This window comes from Lycium barbarum, chromosome 3 (assembly GCF_019175385.1).
Source record: "Lycium barbarum isolate Lr01 chromosome 3, ASM1917538v2, whole genome shotgun sequence".
NCBI lineage: Eukaryota > Viridiplantae > Streptophyta > Magnoliopsida > Solanales > Solanaceae > Lycium > Lycium barbarum.
The window spans coordinates 127,193,991-127,210,773 of record NC_083339.1 but is presented as its reverse complement, the minus strand read 5'-3'; the positions used below and the strand labels follow the sequence as shown (position 1 = coordinate 127,210,773).

The following is a 16,783-nucleotide window of genomic DNA, read 5'->3' as shown; positions in this document are numbered from 1 at the left end:
GCAAAATTAGGGAAAATGAATGATCTGGATGCGAGAATATGGCACGTTGGACATCGCAGTGTATGTTTTACTACTGTAGCGGTTTTCAGAGGTACACCTGGAAATACTGCTTAAGAAATAAAGAAACCAGAAATCAGAGGCTTAAATAATGTCAAAATGGCGACTGCACAGAAATTGTGACACACTAGAGAACTCTGAAAAGAATGGATGTGTAGTAGTGCATTTCCAGCGATGCAAAGTTTGCTTGGGAACGGTCACAGAGATGTGGCCCCCTAGAGGAACAAAGAATAGTTTGGGTGTCTTTCTCGCTGCATAGCATAGTGACCACAACGATGGCTCTTGGGTGCAACAATTGAGAAGCTCATTAGTCATTAACTCTGAGGGGGAAAGATGCCAGTTCATTCAAACATTAAAGATCAATATCAAAAGGGAGAAAACTGCATTTCCACAAAAAAAAAAAAAAAAAAACGAAGTCATGTTCCTTCACATTGTTAAAAAGGGAAGAAAGGGGAAAACTACAGAATGCAATGTAGACGCCAGAAATCAAGAGAAATGCTAAGAGTGAAGAAAAGGACAGGTGCATTTCCTGTAAATGCCCCTTAAGACAAAATTTCTTCTTTTTGTTGGTTCTTCTCAATTGTTGGTAGAACATTGAAGCATATCATCAAAACCATGCACTTAGCAAGTTACAAATGGACCACTATTAGCCACTGATTTTTATCAAGTTATGATGAAATGATTACAGGAAGGCAGCACCAGGCTGTCATAGAAATCAAGAGAAATGCTAAGAGTGAAGAAAAGGACAGGTGCATTTCCTGTAAATGCCCCTTAAGACAAAATTTCTTCTTTTTGTTGGTTCTTCTCTATTGTTGGTAGAACATTGAAGCATATCATCAAAACCATGCACTTAGCAAGTTACAAATGGACCACTATTAGCCACTGATTTTTATCAAGTTATGATGAAATGATTACAGGAAGGCAGCACCAGGCTGTCATACAACTAATGGCATAAGTAATACACTCTGACAAAATGTACATTTTCTGTTATCTTCACCAGAAAAAAAATCCTTCTTCCTACTCAAAACACAACAGTAATCAGCACATATTACGAGCAAAGGCATCACTTGCGGCCTTATACGAAAGCAACCAAGAGCAGGTGCTTCAAAGTTCCGCGCTGACAAAGGCCATGTGGCAGAATATGAGAGTGGTTCACATAGCGGGCATGTTACCCTTCGGCAACTGAAGAAATCTTGATTCTCATGACTTAAGATTCAACATCATCTTGCAGTAGTATTTCATAAATATCTGTCCTCAAATTGAGCTCTTTATCCCGCATTACCTCCTGGAGATCCGACAACTCTTTTGCTGTAAGCACAGAATTTAACTTGATGAAACCATCAAGCCAGAGTCGTTTTGACCTGAGCAAAATTTTGAGCAACAGAAATGAGGATATTAGAAAGCACAGCAATAAAAATTAACTGTTTGGTGAATCTGTCTGGGTTACAAACCACAGCTCTCTAAGGTTAAGTCGATGTTTTAAAAATAAAAATAAAAACGAAAAGGGCCAAATATACCCTTGTACTATTGGAAAAGGGCCAAATATACCCTTCGTTATACTTTGAGTCCAAATATACCCCTTCCGTTATACTATTGGTTCATATATACCCTTCCTCAGTTAAAGTTGTCCAAGGTGGACATTCAATCCTACGTGGCACTTACATTTGATGAGGTGGATGCCACGTGGCATGCCACCTCAGCACCCCTAACCCATTTTACCCCTCCCCTCCATTTGTTCTTCCACTACTAAAATTTTCTTTCCCTCCATTATTGCCACCAATTGGGCATTAAAAATTGGAAGAGCAGTCGGTTTGCATAGATGCAATATTTTCTCAGCTAATCTCTCTCTGCTCCCCTTTTTACCTCCTCCTTACCAGTTATACTTAACGTTCAATTTTCCAGGAAAAAAAAAATTCATTCACAACTGATATAGATAGTGCGAATACTGATGATAAACAGAACATAGATGGTGTAATTGTTGTTACTGTATTTCAACCATCTTAATTTCCCAACTGGTAGCCCACTGTCAGGAATTTCGAATAAGTTACAATGATGTCAATACTTTTCAACCAAAATGTAGCTAGCCAGCTAAGTGAACAAGAATAAAAAACCTATGGCTAACATCAATCTCTAGCAAACTAGTTGGCTCCATTAACTGCCTTCCCATTCTGGCAGTGGCTTGGTGGCAATGAAGGGGGCAATAATGGTGGAAGGGAAAATTTTTTCAGTGGAATAACAAATGGAGGGGAGGGAATAAAAAACCTATGGCTAACATCAATCTCTAGCATTAACTGCCTTCCCATTCTGGCAGTGGCTTGGTGGCAATAATGGTGGAAGGGAATTTTTTTTTTAGTGGAATAACAAATGGAGGGGAGGGGTAAAATGGGTTAGGGGTGCTGACGCGTCATGCCATGTGGCATCCACCTCATCAAATGTTAGTGCCACGTAGGATTGGATGTCCACCTTGGACAACTTTAATGGAGGAACGGTATATTTGAACCAATAGTATAACGGCAGGGGTATATTTGGACCCAAACCAAAGTATAGCGAAGGGTATATTTGGCCCTTTTCCGATATTAATATAAGAGAGTAAGGAAACGCTACAGTTGAGGGCATGACATTTGTGTTGTAATAAGCAAGGATAAAACTTGGGATATGCAAGAACCCACTCCATAGTGCTACAGAGGAACAAGGACAGCAGGCCATCAATGGTGAACAAAAAGATACACACTAAATCTACGACACAATAGAAATTGCACTAGGGCTATAAGAAAGAGTAAACAATGGCTCATTCTAGAATTCCTCAAATGCTATGACTCCACTATTTCTGCTAACCATGCCAGGGCACAGCTTCTTACTTGACTTTTGTTTTTTGAGATTAACAATATGTTCTAACTTTACCTATAATAGAAAAATGCTCATTAAAGAGACCTTCAATATTCATGCCAAAAAAAGAAATGAAAAAGAATATTTACCATTCAAATTGAAAATGAAAATAAAAGAATATTAATAATATTTACAATCACTATTTAATAATATTAGTATTAGAATTGGTATTAGAATTCTCTCACTTCTTTCAGTCAGTAAGATCTTAGCATATGCTATGAGGACAGAGAAGGATAGACTGCTTATAAGCAAAAACAATTGGAACCGAAAAGCAAAGAAAAAAAAAATCTGAAATAGAAGACGTAAACCAATCCTTGGTACCCTTCTGCGTCAACCATTTTCTAAATATAAAGATGTCTAGTTACAACCACCACCTCATCTTCATCCCTGAGGTCAAGAATGTTCTTCTTATCATCGAGAAATCCATCTGGCCCAACCCTTAGGACCAACCGCAGCTTTCGAAACTCAGGGATAATGGGCCCGCCCCTCTACCCTTCTTTACTTAAGATGTTAAAGAATGTTTTCCTCTCACAAAAGTCAAGCCAATGAACGACCTACCTCACTCCTCACCATAGTCATTCTGCAACATACCCAAACAAACCTGTACATAATAAAGTCCACCAGCACCAGAGCAAGAACTTATCTGCCTCAAGGAAGAATCTTTGACAGACCAACTCCCCACTAATATTATCAACACTGAAAATATACTGACAACTTTAATTGAGAAAGTTTCACAGAGTTGGACAGAAGGATGAAGGCATTTATTCTTTTTAGCACACTGGATGTACGTACAAATTAACAACATGTTTACACCCCCCCCCCCCCCTTTTTTTTTTTTTTTTTTTATCAGTGTGTTTATTAATTAGAATCAGAAGGTTTTGACCAATGTTCACTGTCAAGAGCATTTAACTGCTGAGTGAAATGAGAGGCTCAAATACACAATACGAAGTATATGGCCATTCTCCAAACAGTTGGAAGAGGGGAATGACCAGAAATAAAGATTTTGTTTTCCCTTGCTCCACACTTACACGGCTCCAGTAACAACCTTTTTTTAATCATTCTGGTAACTACTTTCATAGCAACACTATACTTCACCCCTGCCCCCTTTTATGTCGAGTTTTTTCCTTCTAGACCTCTTAAAACTATGGAAGTCTTTTTTATCCTGATTTTATTTTACTGTTACAGCACATCAGTCATCACAAACAATATACTCACCATGGGCAAGCATGGATGGCCCTAAAGAAAGCTCTTCTAGCTCCAGAAGGGTTGCATGCTATGTCACTTTCATAAGCAATATACGAGCGCCAGACCAAAACTGAATTACGTAGCTTCTCATTCTCCAATGCCCTCTCAAAGAGTCTGCGTATTCTATGCTCCGTACCACCTCTGCTCATGTCGAACGATAATGCAAAGAGCCAAGCAACAAGCGATGGTTTCCTGGAAGTTTAAGCAAAGGACACAAGATAGAGAGAAATTAAATCTTTGAATCCAGTAGATGGAAGCCTATAAACACAGCTTTAAACAACTACACGTTAGGTATATATTCTTCCTGCATCTTCTTTCAAAAGGATAGATTTCAAATGCAGACCAAGAGAGAGTTTATAATACCATCAAAAAGGTGTCATCCCAAATTTTTATTGTCATTTTTGACTTGACAGATTAGGGGGGTTGGAAATTAGATCTAATTGTCCATTATAAGTCTCTCCAAAATGAAAGAGGCAGAAAACATTCAAGACCTTCTATAATACATGCTTGGCACAGCTTTTCATTTCCAAAAGCCTGCCAACAGAGCAACTTTACAGAAAGATATTTTAAGAAGCACTCAGACAGAAAAACGCACATATGTCTACATGACCCTGAAAGTCAGATTGCAAACCCAACCGCTTGAAAAGTAGTACTCCCTCCGTTTCCATTTATAAGTCGTAGTTTGAGCGAGCACGGAGTTTAAGAACGACTTTTGAACTTGTGGTTTAAATATGCTCTAACATTTGTGCGGCTATAACACTTTATAACTTGTGGTCTCAAATATTCCATAACATTTGTGTGATTATAAAACTAGTCACTAAGGGTAAAATGGGAAGTTCAAGTTAAATTATTTCCAAATTTGATAGGTGCCATTCTTTTTGGAACGGAGGGAGTGTACCAAAAATCAACTAAGGAAACATTTGAAAAGTCATTAGAGCATCAATATTTCACATAGCTGGCCCTAATTAGTTTGGAATTGAGGATAGCGTTATCGAGATAAGGTATCAATATCTGTTTTTGATAACCAAGAAATCCCCGAGGAACAGTGGTGCATGGTTCAAGACTATGGATAATGGACCCGCCGCTCCACCCTTCTCTCGCGCCTAAACCCACACATCAAGCCCTTCTCACTTAAATACCAGGCTTTTTTTGTGGTAGCATTCAAACACGTGGCGTGCGCCTAAACCCACACATCAAGCGCTACGCTCTTTACCACTAGACCAAAGCGATAGAGGAAGATTTCAATACTTCTCTATTTTAGACGTGAGTGTTCTTAATAATTGATTATAGACAACATAATAGTCTTACTAGCATATACAAATATCCTAGACCCGCTGATACTACTAACGAGAATATTACAAAAAGGGCAACCCGGTGCACTAAGCTCCCGCTATGCACGGGGTCCGAGGAAGGGCCGGACCACAAGGGTTTATTGTACGCAGCCTTACCCTGCATTTCTGCAAGAGGCTGTTTCCACGGCTCGAACCGTGGCCTCCTGGTCACATGGCAGCAACAGGAATATTAGAAGTAATGATCAAGGAAACTTAACATATCTGAAGATCTGACTGTGACTACCCTACGTCACATAGAAGTGGAGGAAAAGTTTAAGAGGTCATACTTTTGGAGATTTTCATCAAAGATCCACCGTAGCTTATTGGGTGACACATAGAGATGGCCAATTTCAACTAATGCATTGTAGAGATTTGGACTGCATGGATATATATCCAATCCTTTCACAATATATTCCCATAATTTTGACAGCTTCATTTCTTGATGATGTCTGCAAAGCATCCTCGTGTAAAAGTTGAACAAACACTCGAGATGATGACTGTGCCGCCTCCTTCCTACAGTAAGGTCATTGCAGTAACCATCAGTAAGATAATAATAATCCATCAGAGATCTATCAGATTCAAGACAATGGTAAAGTACATAAATTACGAATTCATAACACCATTTCTTTGGAAAAAGAATAAACAAACAGCATATTGCCTTTTCTCTCTTTTAATTTTTGGCTGTGAGGTACCAAGTAAGGGTGTGGAGGAGAGGATTCCAAACTACACTATAAGTTATAATTATAGAGAATGGTATGTCCAACAAGGATAACTTAACTTATCGTAGATGTATCTTGGAGGATTTACACGTAGTTACTACTGTCAGTACAAGTTTTAGTTCTAGTAGTATTTACAAATAAATGAAGAAATAATTCAGATATACCTCCCCATTCATCAACTATCGAAACTAATCTACTTGCATGGATATCTACAACATGTAAAGTTTAAGTTTCACACCTGCCCGAACTCTGAAGTATTACTAGTAGAGTTTCATCGCATTGAATATCAGGGTGGATGTAAAGTGTAAATTATGGGTTCATCTGAACCCAATAGCACTGGTTCGGACCTTGTATAAGTGTTAAAAATTTCACTAAACAAGTATAAATAGTTGATTTCGAACCCAGTAAATCAAATGAGTTGTGCTAGAATTCCGAACTCGAACCTATAAAAGTTCAAACCCTAGATCCGCCTCTGTTGAATATAGTCCTACTCTATCGAGACGTAACCTGAACATTAGTGTAAATACTCCGAATAGTGGAATCAATTTGGTTCTAGACAAATATTAATTACACACCAGCCGATTCAGATGTCTAATTAACAGATAACTTCCATAATCACAATCTGACAAGAAACAAAGCCCTTGATCCAATAACATAAAAAATGAATCAAAATTTGTCTTTTCATTGGTTTCCGCTTCTTGTTCAGAAACTCAAATCAGACAAGGTACATTGGATAAAATTTTAACTAGTAAATTGATTAGAAACAAAAACAAAATTCTCATGGAACTGTAAAATTTCCAACAATAGTTCCCAAAAAAAAAAACAGAGGGGGGGGGGGGGGGGGGGGGTTGTTGGGATTGTGTTGTTGTTAAAAGCAAGAGCAGAGAGACGAGGGTTCAGTGCTTCTGGAGGGTGAGGATATGCAAGTGAATGAAGCGGTCACTTCTGTCCGTGAAGCGACGAAGCGGCTGCTTTGTTAATTTATTTTTAAGAAATGAATATTTAGAGAAGGGCAACAAGAAACAATATTCATAATAATATCATTCATTAAAGTACCAATTACAACAATATAATAACCATAATAATGGCACATAAATTGTTCAAGCATTCATATTATACATGAAGAAGGGCAACGTGAAGCAATGTAGTAAACTAATATGGAGACATGACGATCTAGCATCACAAACGAACGTAGTACACCCTTAACATAATTTTACATTACCCTTAGTATCACCGAAGAACAAAATTTACCCTTCACATTCTTTAGGTAAGACCATTTTTTTTTAAAAAAAAAATGATTGTGCAAAAGCTTTAGAGAGCCAGAACTGAAAGAATAAAGAATAATGCTCGAAAAATCAAATTCAAAGAGAATATAGTTCACCCTACACAGAGACGTCACGATATGACTTATAATATTTTCCCTGTCAATTTCAACAATCTTCATGCTAGTTTAGTGGAAGGGGTACGCAGACCATACCCCTACCTTGGGAGGTAGAGAGGCTGTTTCTGATAGATCTTCGGCTCAAGACAAAGCATATCAACGCAGTATGGAAAAAAAAAAAAAAAAACAGAAGTGGAGAAGCCACTAAACTAGCTTGAGGATTGTTCAATGGAAGAGGTAAAAAAAAAACATCTTAAAAGTTTAACATGATGAGCAATATTTCTTCTAAATATTGCAAAAGACAACTTTTCTCAAAAAGAAAATGAATATTTTCCAGTAATATTGATCAAAGGTTGAAACAACGAGACGTTTCCACTGTCTTCATTAAGAGGTAAGAGGTATCTTCAATTATTAAGAAGACAAAAAAGAGAACAACTAATTTTACTATACAAATACTTCAATAAAAGGATGCAAGCTGGAAATTTCCAGTACTTCATCGGCAGTAAGCAACAATTTATTTCCCATAACAATTGTTATTGTTTTTTGATAACAAACAATTGTTATTGTTAAGTATAGGGTAATTGCATATAAAATAAAAGCTAATTGACTACATCTCAATTCCAAGCTATCTTAAACCAACAAGCAAACAGGTGCAGCTAGCTACAGTAGATCTAGAAGACACAAAATTTCAGGTTTAAAAAGGAGAAAATGACAGGCAGCGAAAAAGCTGATTACCAGGAAGCACCATTGTGAATGCTTGCTCTAAAATTTGAACACCTTCAGTCCATCCAATTGTTATTTCTTCAAATAAAGCAGCTGAACATATGAGAGCAACTGAATGATCATCAATTAAACCGCGTGTCCACGATGAACGTAGAATATTCACTTGTTCTTTGAATCCTTGGCGTGCTTTCAGCTGTTGAAGGCTTGAGGGTTTACATTTATACGGACTGTATTTCGTACCGCTCCCCAAGCAAGATAAAATATGCATAGCACGTAAAGATGATTCCGCCGATCCAGAACTACCATGAGTACCGTTTGCGAGCTCCACTTCAGCATACCAGAGATATAAGAGAGATGCATTTGTCTGAGCATCCTGCTTATTCAATAAAATAAAGTAATACTACAACATCAAATGACAAAAACAATTTATAGGAAGCAACGAAAAATTAACCAACAAGAACTAAAACTAGTAATTGACTGAGATTCCCCGACAAACTGTGGGCTGGACTACTTTTTTCATGGTGAAGGAAATGGTGATTTAAGCATTAGTTAGAAGACTGCCTCTACAGAACCAACGGCACGTTGAAGGGGTACTCCTCTCTCAATTAAGGGATACCATGCCAATATCATGTTAAACAGGAAATAGAATGTACCTGTGGAAGTCCATCAATAGAAGACAATGCCATATCGAAAATCTTTCTAGCATGGTCAATATTTCCAAAAACTGCTTCCCTTCGTGCATAAACTCCACAAAGCAATACATCCTGTAAGAACAAAAAGTGTAAAAGACAAACAAGTAACTTTCAAGTTGAGACATCAGAAGTGCAAAAAATAATATAATCCATTTGTGGCACAAACTTAATAAAAAGAATTTTGTGGTGAACAGGGACAAATGAAAAGCAAGGAACCAAAATGATATCCTTGGGAGCGGCAGGGATCAAGAGAGAGAATACAAATCAATACCAAGTCTAACACCTAACACACTGTTACCTTTACATTTATTTGCAAGGCAATTACTTTATTTAAAAGTCACGTGCAATATACAACGTAGAAGACATGCACCTTAATATTTTTTTTAAATCATGTGAATATACCACATATGTAAAATGCTTGACCAGCAAGATGAATAAAAAATTATACCTGACGGTTACTCTTCAAAAGGCTTTTTGCTAAAGTTCGACATGGTGTTACTGAACAGCTAGAAGTATTCATCACTGTATTTGATAGCTCCTCCGCAATCAGAACAGCTTCTTCCAACATGTGATTTTGGGGAAATACAGTGCAACAAAGCAATGTAGCATTTCGGACAAATCTCATCATGCTAGTCCTCATAGAGATATCATCAGAGCTGCTAAAAACTCGCTCCAAACTTGTGTCAATTTGGTTCCTTCCTTCTTTGGTTAAAACGTCGTGCATTCTTCTTAGTTCATCAAAGAGAGAGTCTGGAATTGCCTCCAAACTAACGCTTTTTTCAGCCCAACTTGAACTGTTTGTACAAGTCCTGCATGCATTAAAAGGAAGTAACTTACATACAACTAATTATGTTACTCTTGTTTCATTCCTTCCCTGTGCTAGTTTACCAAGCACCTCCATGTGGCTTCTCTCAATTAATAGCATCCTTCGTCAAAGAAAAATAACCAGAGTAATACATAGAAGCAACATATCGAACAATAACTTTTGAAATGATTGAGAAACTAAAATATGAGAGTCTGGGACTTACAACTCACTCTCAGCAACTTATATATTTTTATTTACCAACAAAAAACAACTCATTATCACTTATCAGAAACCAATAAAAAGGAAGACCTAATTGAATGTCATAAGGAAGCAAGATCTCTTAAAGCAGCAGGTTTTTAGTGGATCCTTCTCCTATCAAAGTTGACCATCCTCTCTGAATCTTTGATTTCATATTGCAAACCAAAATTTGGAAACGATTATCAGAATGTGTATATTAAGAAGCTTCCTATTCTCCATCTAGGTTCCCTTTGACTCTAAATGGCAATCGATTATATCCAGTGTGAGAGAGAGAGGGAGGGAGGGAGGGAGAGAGAAGGGGGGAGAGAGTAAATTTAAGCCTAAAAAGTTCATAGAACTATCCAAAAACCTTTTTCTGCATATAATGTCAACTTCAACAAATCGACTCCTTCCCTTCTAAACTGCTAAGAAGCAGGGCAGATTCAGGGTTTTAACCAAAATACTGTGCTTTATATTCTTAGGGACCATTAACTATCCGGTATCCAGTGGTAGAGGCTAAAAATAAAAAAAAGTTGACACATGGATATAACTTAACAATTTACTAACACTTAAGGACATAAAAAATGATCCTAGCTAGTCGAGCATAAGTGCCGAAAGTTCAGGCTCACCAAGTTTTAGCAAGCTCAAGACTCTGTACAGGAACCAAGCTCAACCTTGATAGCATTATTCAACCCTAATTGTAAATGTGACAGGATGGCTTGGTTCTCAGAGTTAAAAGTTTAAAACTTCAGCATATGAGATCCTTCCCAAGTGTGCTAGAAAAACACCACCCGTTCCAGATACATTCACATAGTAAATAGATCCTCAAGCAAGAATTGTTTTAACATGTGACATGGACCTCTGCATTTCTTTCATGGCAGCAATATGACATGTACAACTCTAATATCTAGGAAAATCAATGTGATTACTAGAGAAGTCAATATAACATTCAAGATCAGAAACGAACCATTGAGCCATCCTCCCGCCATAAAACTCAATGAACTGGGATACCAGGGAAAAACGTGCTTCTTCAGAACTTATCGAGAACAGGTAGTCACTCAAATCTTCATATGCTATTACTCTCAAAAGCTGCTCATCATCCTGTGCATCAGCAGGATCCTCACTGTGAGAAATCCCAGCTGTTAAACATAAATACTTCAGGAATTAATTCTCGACCTCAGACAACAGACGCTAATGCAAGAAGAAAAAAATGAGGCAGAAAGCAATTCATCACTTGGAAACACATGCAGTACACTGATACTTAGATCACTCAGTTCAAGATCTTTACAAGGGAAATACTCATTAAAAAAAAAAAAAAAAAAAAAAGATCTTTACAAGAAAAATAACAAGAAGCTGTTGTTGCACTCCATTTGCAAATGCACACATTCTTAAGCATAAAATTAGCCTCGGAATAAAATTAATAGATACATAGTCATGCCTATTGATCGAAAAGACTTGGTGGAGTAAGGCATGATAGGTGAATGGTGCTAACAACACAGCGAGGATGAAAACAAAACAGGAGCTATTAAGTGGACAATGGTAGAGAGCCTGGTATTGAATTTCGTCCCCAAAACTACTATTGTTCATGCCTCGCTCACATTTGAAATAATTTGGATTTGCCGCTTGATTGGCACGTCTACTGTCATTCTGTCATTTAGCCATTGGAGTCAAACAAATGAGCCAGACTCGCCAAGCTTTTTGAAGAGAAGAAATAGAGAAGCTAAGCCATTAAAACAGAATTTGACTCTAAGTATTCAAAAGTAAACAGTCTTTTTTTGGAGAGTGAAAATTAAAGGCCCATTAAGTGATAAAGATACTATTTAGACAGAGAATTTTTCAGCTCTACCCTAGTTAGTGAACCTTCCAGAGCACAGATTTCCGTGGCACAAAGATCAACCTTCATATTTCTCTGTTCAGTCTGTATCTTAGTTTGTTAATTTTTCACTGTTTTAGTTAATGGTGGCCTCTTTTCAAGCAATTCATTCACTTGATATTTTGTCCTGAAGAGGTGCTTTTATAGTTGATTAGTTAAAGAAAGAGGGGTGGAATGAAGAAGGGATGGGAGAAAGTGGATTACTTTTAGCATGGACTGGCATCCACTCTTTCGAGTCTCTTGCTACCTCTTCTTCAGACCACCTAGTCCAAGTTCTTGTCTCTTTAATCTCACAATTAGCTTCAGCAGTAGCATCAATCCCAAGCATTTTCAGCAAAGCTTCAGTATCATCTTTCTCATCATCTTTCATTTCAGATCCATCTTCTAACTCGTCAAGAGCACCATCAGTCTCTGTTGCATTTTCTATAGCTTCAATACTTCTTTTACTTTTAGATAACGGTTCTGACCAACCAGTCCAACCACCTTTTTCAGAATCATGTGAAGACTCCTCCTTCATAGCCTTTTGCCTTAGCTCTTCCTCTTTCTCTAGCCACTTTGACCAGCCGAGTGCACCATCTTCCCCAACCCTGGCACCATTACTGTTCCAGAAATGCTCAAATAATCTTTGCTTACTTTGCTCACTAAGAAGTAAAGAAGGGCAGAACAAGCTGTATTCGATCTGTGCCTGAAACAAGGCGGTAGCCAACTCTCTGTACCCAGCCTGCCACTCAAACCGGCAGAGACTGAGAAATGTATCAATCAGACCAAGTTCAAGTCTAACAATAGCAGGATCCATAGAAGGCGAATTAGCACCTCCAGAAACCTGTATCCAACAATGATATCTCCATCAGCAAATCAATGGGTGGCGGAGAAGATCAAGATGAATTCATTTGTCATTAAATCTGAACTCTCGGATCGACGCATGTGCCAACACAGCAAGATTTCACATACAGAAAAGCAAGAAAAAAACGAATTATCTAAAAGAGACTGCAAGATTTCACATACATAAAAGCAAGAGACAAGAATTACTACTACTACGCCTCAGCCCCAAATCATAAAGCAAGATAAAGAGAAATTGAATAATTTAAAGGATTAGTTCTTATTAATTTCAACTAAGTTTAGCAGATTGCTTTACGATTATTTACTAAATATAACACAGTGGAAACTTACAGTACCGATGCTCATGAGATCAATGCAAAATTTCATTTTTACAAGGTAGTGCTACACCTACGGTAAAATTTTCTCCTTAAGTTGTCAATGGATCCAATACTCTGGTTATACATAGAGGCTAACATGTATAAATCCAGTAATGATCATAAGTTTCACCCTTGAGCCATTCAAGGGCCTTGCTTAGTCAGCTTCTTATTTGAAAACCTTTCACTATTGTCCGACATCAGCGATCAAATATTAGGGATGTTCTAGGAAGGCATACAACAATATTTATTGAGCTAGTCCTAGCCAAGTTAATCCTGGAAGCTAATACCCACTACTTTCAGAATCCCTATCCTTACCCCAACAACTGCATGGAATTATCCTTCATAAAAACTCCAATAGACCATCTGTCCCCAGAGTTCAGCAGGACTGCTCTCAGGACTAAAATTCCCTTTCAAGGATCCATGGCTAAGCACATGGATTATTATGCAGTTAACTATTTGCCAGTTAATGATACCATCACTCTACTGATCCAGAAGGGAACAATCGGCTTTTATCATTTACACTGTGTAAGAAGATAAGGATTGTCAGAAGCCACACTAACACTCAACAGGCACAAGTATCAAATTTTCAGAACAGCATCAAAACTGAAATCTGTATGTTCTAGCTGTTAAAAGTCATCACTTCGCCACTAAGAGCGATGAAGTGATGCGAACCGAGGGGTTATCACTTCATGGGTGAATTCCATGTTCTTCAAAAAATGGCGGGCACAGTGATCCAAACATGAAGCAGTCGACTCTGAATCTCAACTTCGAGAGGTTGGATTAATGTCGGCATCATTGTGTTGAATGTTAAAATTAGTTATCTAATAGAAATTATATGTTTTGTTTTACTTTTCTGCAAAACAGTGAGCTTCGCTTCAAAGAAGCGTAAGCTTTGCTTCTCACTTCTCTTGAAGCCTCATGGATCTTGCCACTTTTTACGCTTTCGCTTTTAAAAACACTGGTAAAGATCAAATTAATAAATATCTTATGCACAAAAAAAGAAGCATAATGTGTCAGAGGTGAGAACCTGCCTATGCTGCTTAGTCCATGCACCAGATAAAGCTTGGATAGCATTTGCATACATTTTTCTCATTTCAGAAACCTTAAATCTTGAAAAGTCACCCTGAACAACCCGCAAAAATTCTCTCCACAATGTGCAACTACCTGAGTTTTCGATAAGTATCTTCTCCCATCGACTAATCAGGTCGTCAATGCTATCTCTGCTCTGATAAGAATTCATAAGAGAGAGAAGCAGGTCCTCACTGTCAGGGTTCAGCTCTGTAGCCTTCTCCAGAATACTAATCTTCTTTTCAAGTGTTTGCAAACGGGCACCTTTCTGTGGCTGCAGACTTGCTACCTTATCTTGGAACTGTGCAAAAGCCAACCAAATTTGTGCATCATGTGGCCGTTCCCTTGTCATCCTGTTAAACTCCTTTGTTTTGCGAAAGACCTCATCCTCCCAAGATTCCTCGATCATAGCATTGCCTGAAATGGTATCTCCTCTGATTCCTTCATCTGACTTAACTTCATCTGAGAATGAGATAAAATCAGCTGGACTGCTCATCGTTGGCTTGAGAGGAGTCAAAATTCTTAGACGCTTCAAGTTCTTATGGTGCTCAATTGCAGCATACGTTGCAGACCAATAGCGACCTCCAGACCTTAGTTTATTGTCCAACGCATCAATATCACTATCCCTTTCCAAAGTTCTCTTATCATTCCGCCTATAGTAATTGAGCTCAGAGGTTTTCCTCGAATTATTAAGCTTGTAACGAGCAAGATCCATTCTACAGAACATCAGAATATCTACAGTTAATAAAGTAAAGTGAATCAAGCTAAGAACTAAAACAAATTAGGTGCATCAAATGCCTTTTTTGTGAAGATCAAAATCAAAATGCCTTTTCATAACTGATCAAACTATGTATGGAAGCTCAAAAGATCATTTAAGAAATAAGTGTGATCCCTTCGTACATTCTTTACCTTCACCATAATAGAAAAGAGAGCACGAGTTTACCGTATGTGACTCATAAAATCACACAGCATGTCCCCATAACATTGGAACATAAACCTCACTACTCCATCTTCACTACCAATAAACAAATTTCGGAAGTGATTTGCGTCTAAAACATAGTTAATTGATTGATTAGCTTTGCTGCAACTACGAACGGGTTAACTAAAATTGTCATTGTAATGATTTTTCAGATCTCAATTCCACTGTGTTAAAAGGTTATATCATCATCCTAACATTTTCAAAGCTTCCCATTCTGCTGGATGTAAGAATAAATCTCTGTTTATGTTTTACTTTAAAGGCTCATTATTTGCAGATTGCATTGCCCATTGCTTCATCAAAAACTACTTCAAATTGCATTGCCCATTGCTTCATCAAAAACTACTTCAATTCACATATGAGTTTCAATTATGTGTAGTATTATATTCTTTGATGGCTAACAAAACAAATGAAAGAAGCAGGAAAAGAAACAAGTTCCTCAGCGACTCATTTCCGCTTACTTGTTCTACTTCTACAAGCAGTAAAAAAAAAAAAAAGTGTAAAAGTATGCAATGTATAACTTCCTAACATTTGAAGTATCTTTACGTTTACACTTAAGTTTTATAATTCGCATACCGCATTGCCAGCCAAGAGCCAATAACCGCCACAATCATTATCAACCTATGAGTTCCAATAATGTGTAGTTTTAAATTCTCTTGACAGCTAACAAATCAAACAACAGTAACATTGGAAAAATCAAGCAAGATCCATCGCGACTCTTTTTCTATTTATCAAAACACAACTCAAAGCTGACTAGACTAAGAGTTCGAATTCAATCGCCAAAAGGCTCGTGACAGCTAAATTTGCCCATAAAATTCCATCCACATGGCAGCTGACTCATTAATATTGAGGTGTGTTTTTAATAAATAATAGGTGAACTATGATAGTTAGGGTAAGGAACTCGCAAAAAAGTGATAGTTAGGTGTGTTTTTGACCATTATCTCTAAAATGAAGGGCACAAAAAAAGGACCGTAACGCACCTGTAGATAGTACCAAAAGCTAAATTGTCTCGATCGCCACGAGAGTCAAAGTAATAGTCTTTTAAATTAGTAGCACCTGAAGAAGAAGCCCAATTTGGAACATCAGACTTTCTAGAAGACGAAAGTGCATACTCATACTGTGTACGTCCATCACTCAATCCCTGCCTCTTCCTCCTCTTCGTCTTCTTCTTCTTCTTCTTACTATGTCTTTCATCATCATCCGATGCGGACGAGTGCAGCAACTCATACCGTGTTTCCTCTCCTTTTTCATTTTCCTTTTCTCCTTCTTCGTCTTCATCTAAATTGTCTGGGAACTGGATGTTATTTCCGTAGTTCGTTGTAACGGCGTCGTTTATAACGGAGATGTCGGTTGTGAAGCTGGAATTTCGAAGCCATTCTGGAACGGCGTTGTATGAGGTTGTACGATTGGGCGTTGAAGATATCTGAGATTGGGGAAATACGGGAAATAACGATGAAGTTTGCAGTGCTTCTGCTTCGATTTCTTCCATGCCGGTTTCCGTTTCCATCTTCTCACTATTCTGATTTACACTGTTATTTTCTCAGGCCCCGTTTATTTGAAAAATCTCCTACCAGTACCAAGTCCTCGTATTACT

General features: G+C 37.8%; 1 protein-coding gene across 2 annotated transcripts; it reads right to left on the bottom strand.

Moving 5' to 3' along the window:
• Nucleotides 1-907: 907 nt before the first annotated feature.
• Nucleotides 908-16,783, bottom strand: LOC132632360 (uncharacterized). 2 transcript variants are annotated; one of them, XM_060348261.1, is made up of 10 exons: nt 16,170-16,783; nt 14,173-14,929; nt 12,154-12,772; nt 11,044-11,215; nt 9,483-9,843; nt 8,996-9,106; nt 8,355-8,715; nt 5,807-6,032; nt 4,159-4,380; nt 908-1,418 (listed from the first exon to the last, which is right to left on the bottom strand). In XM_060348261.1, exons 1-10 carry the CDS (start codon nt 16,694-16,696, stop codon nt 1,265-1,267), a joined length of 3,510 nt encoding a protein of 1,169 aa, XP_060204244.1. In that variant the 5' UTR covers nt 16,697-16,783; the 3' UTR covers nt 908-1,264. The 2 variants fall into 2 exon arrangements, with proteins under 2 accessions (XP_060204244.1, XP_060204245.1); XM_060348262.1 differs by having other exon boundaries at nt 14,173-14,948; nt 16,170-16,306.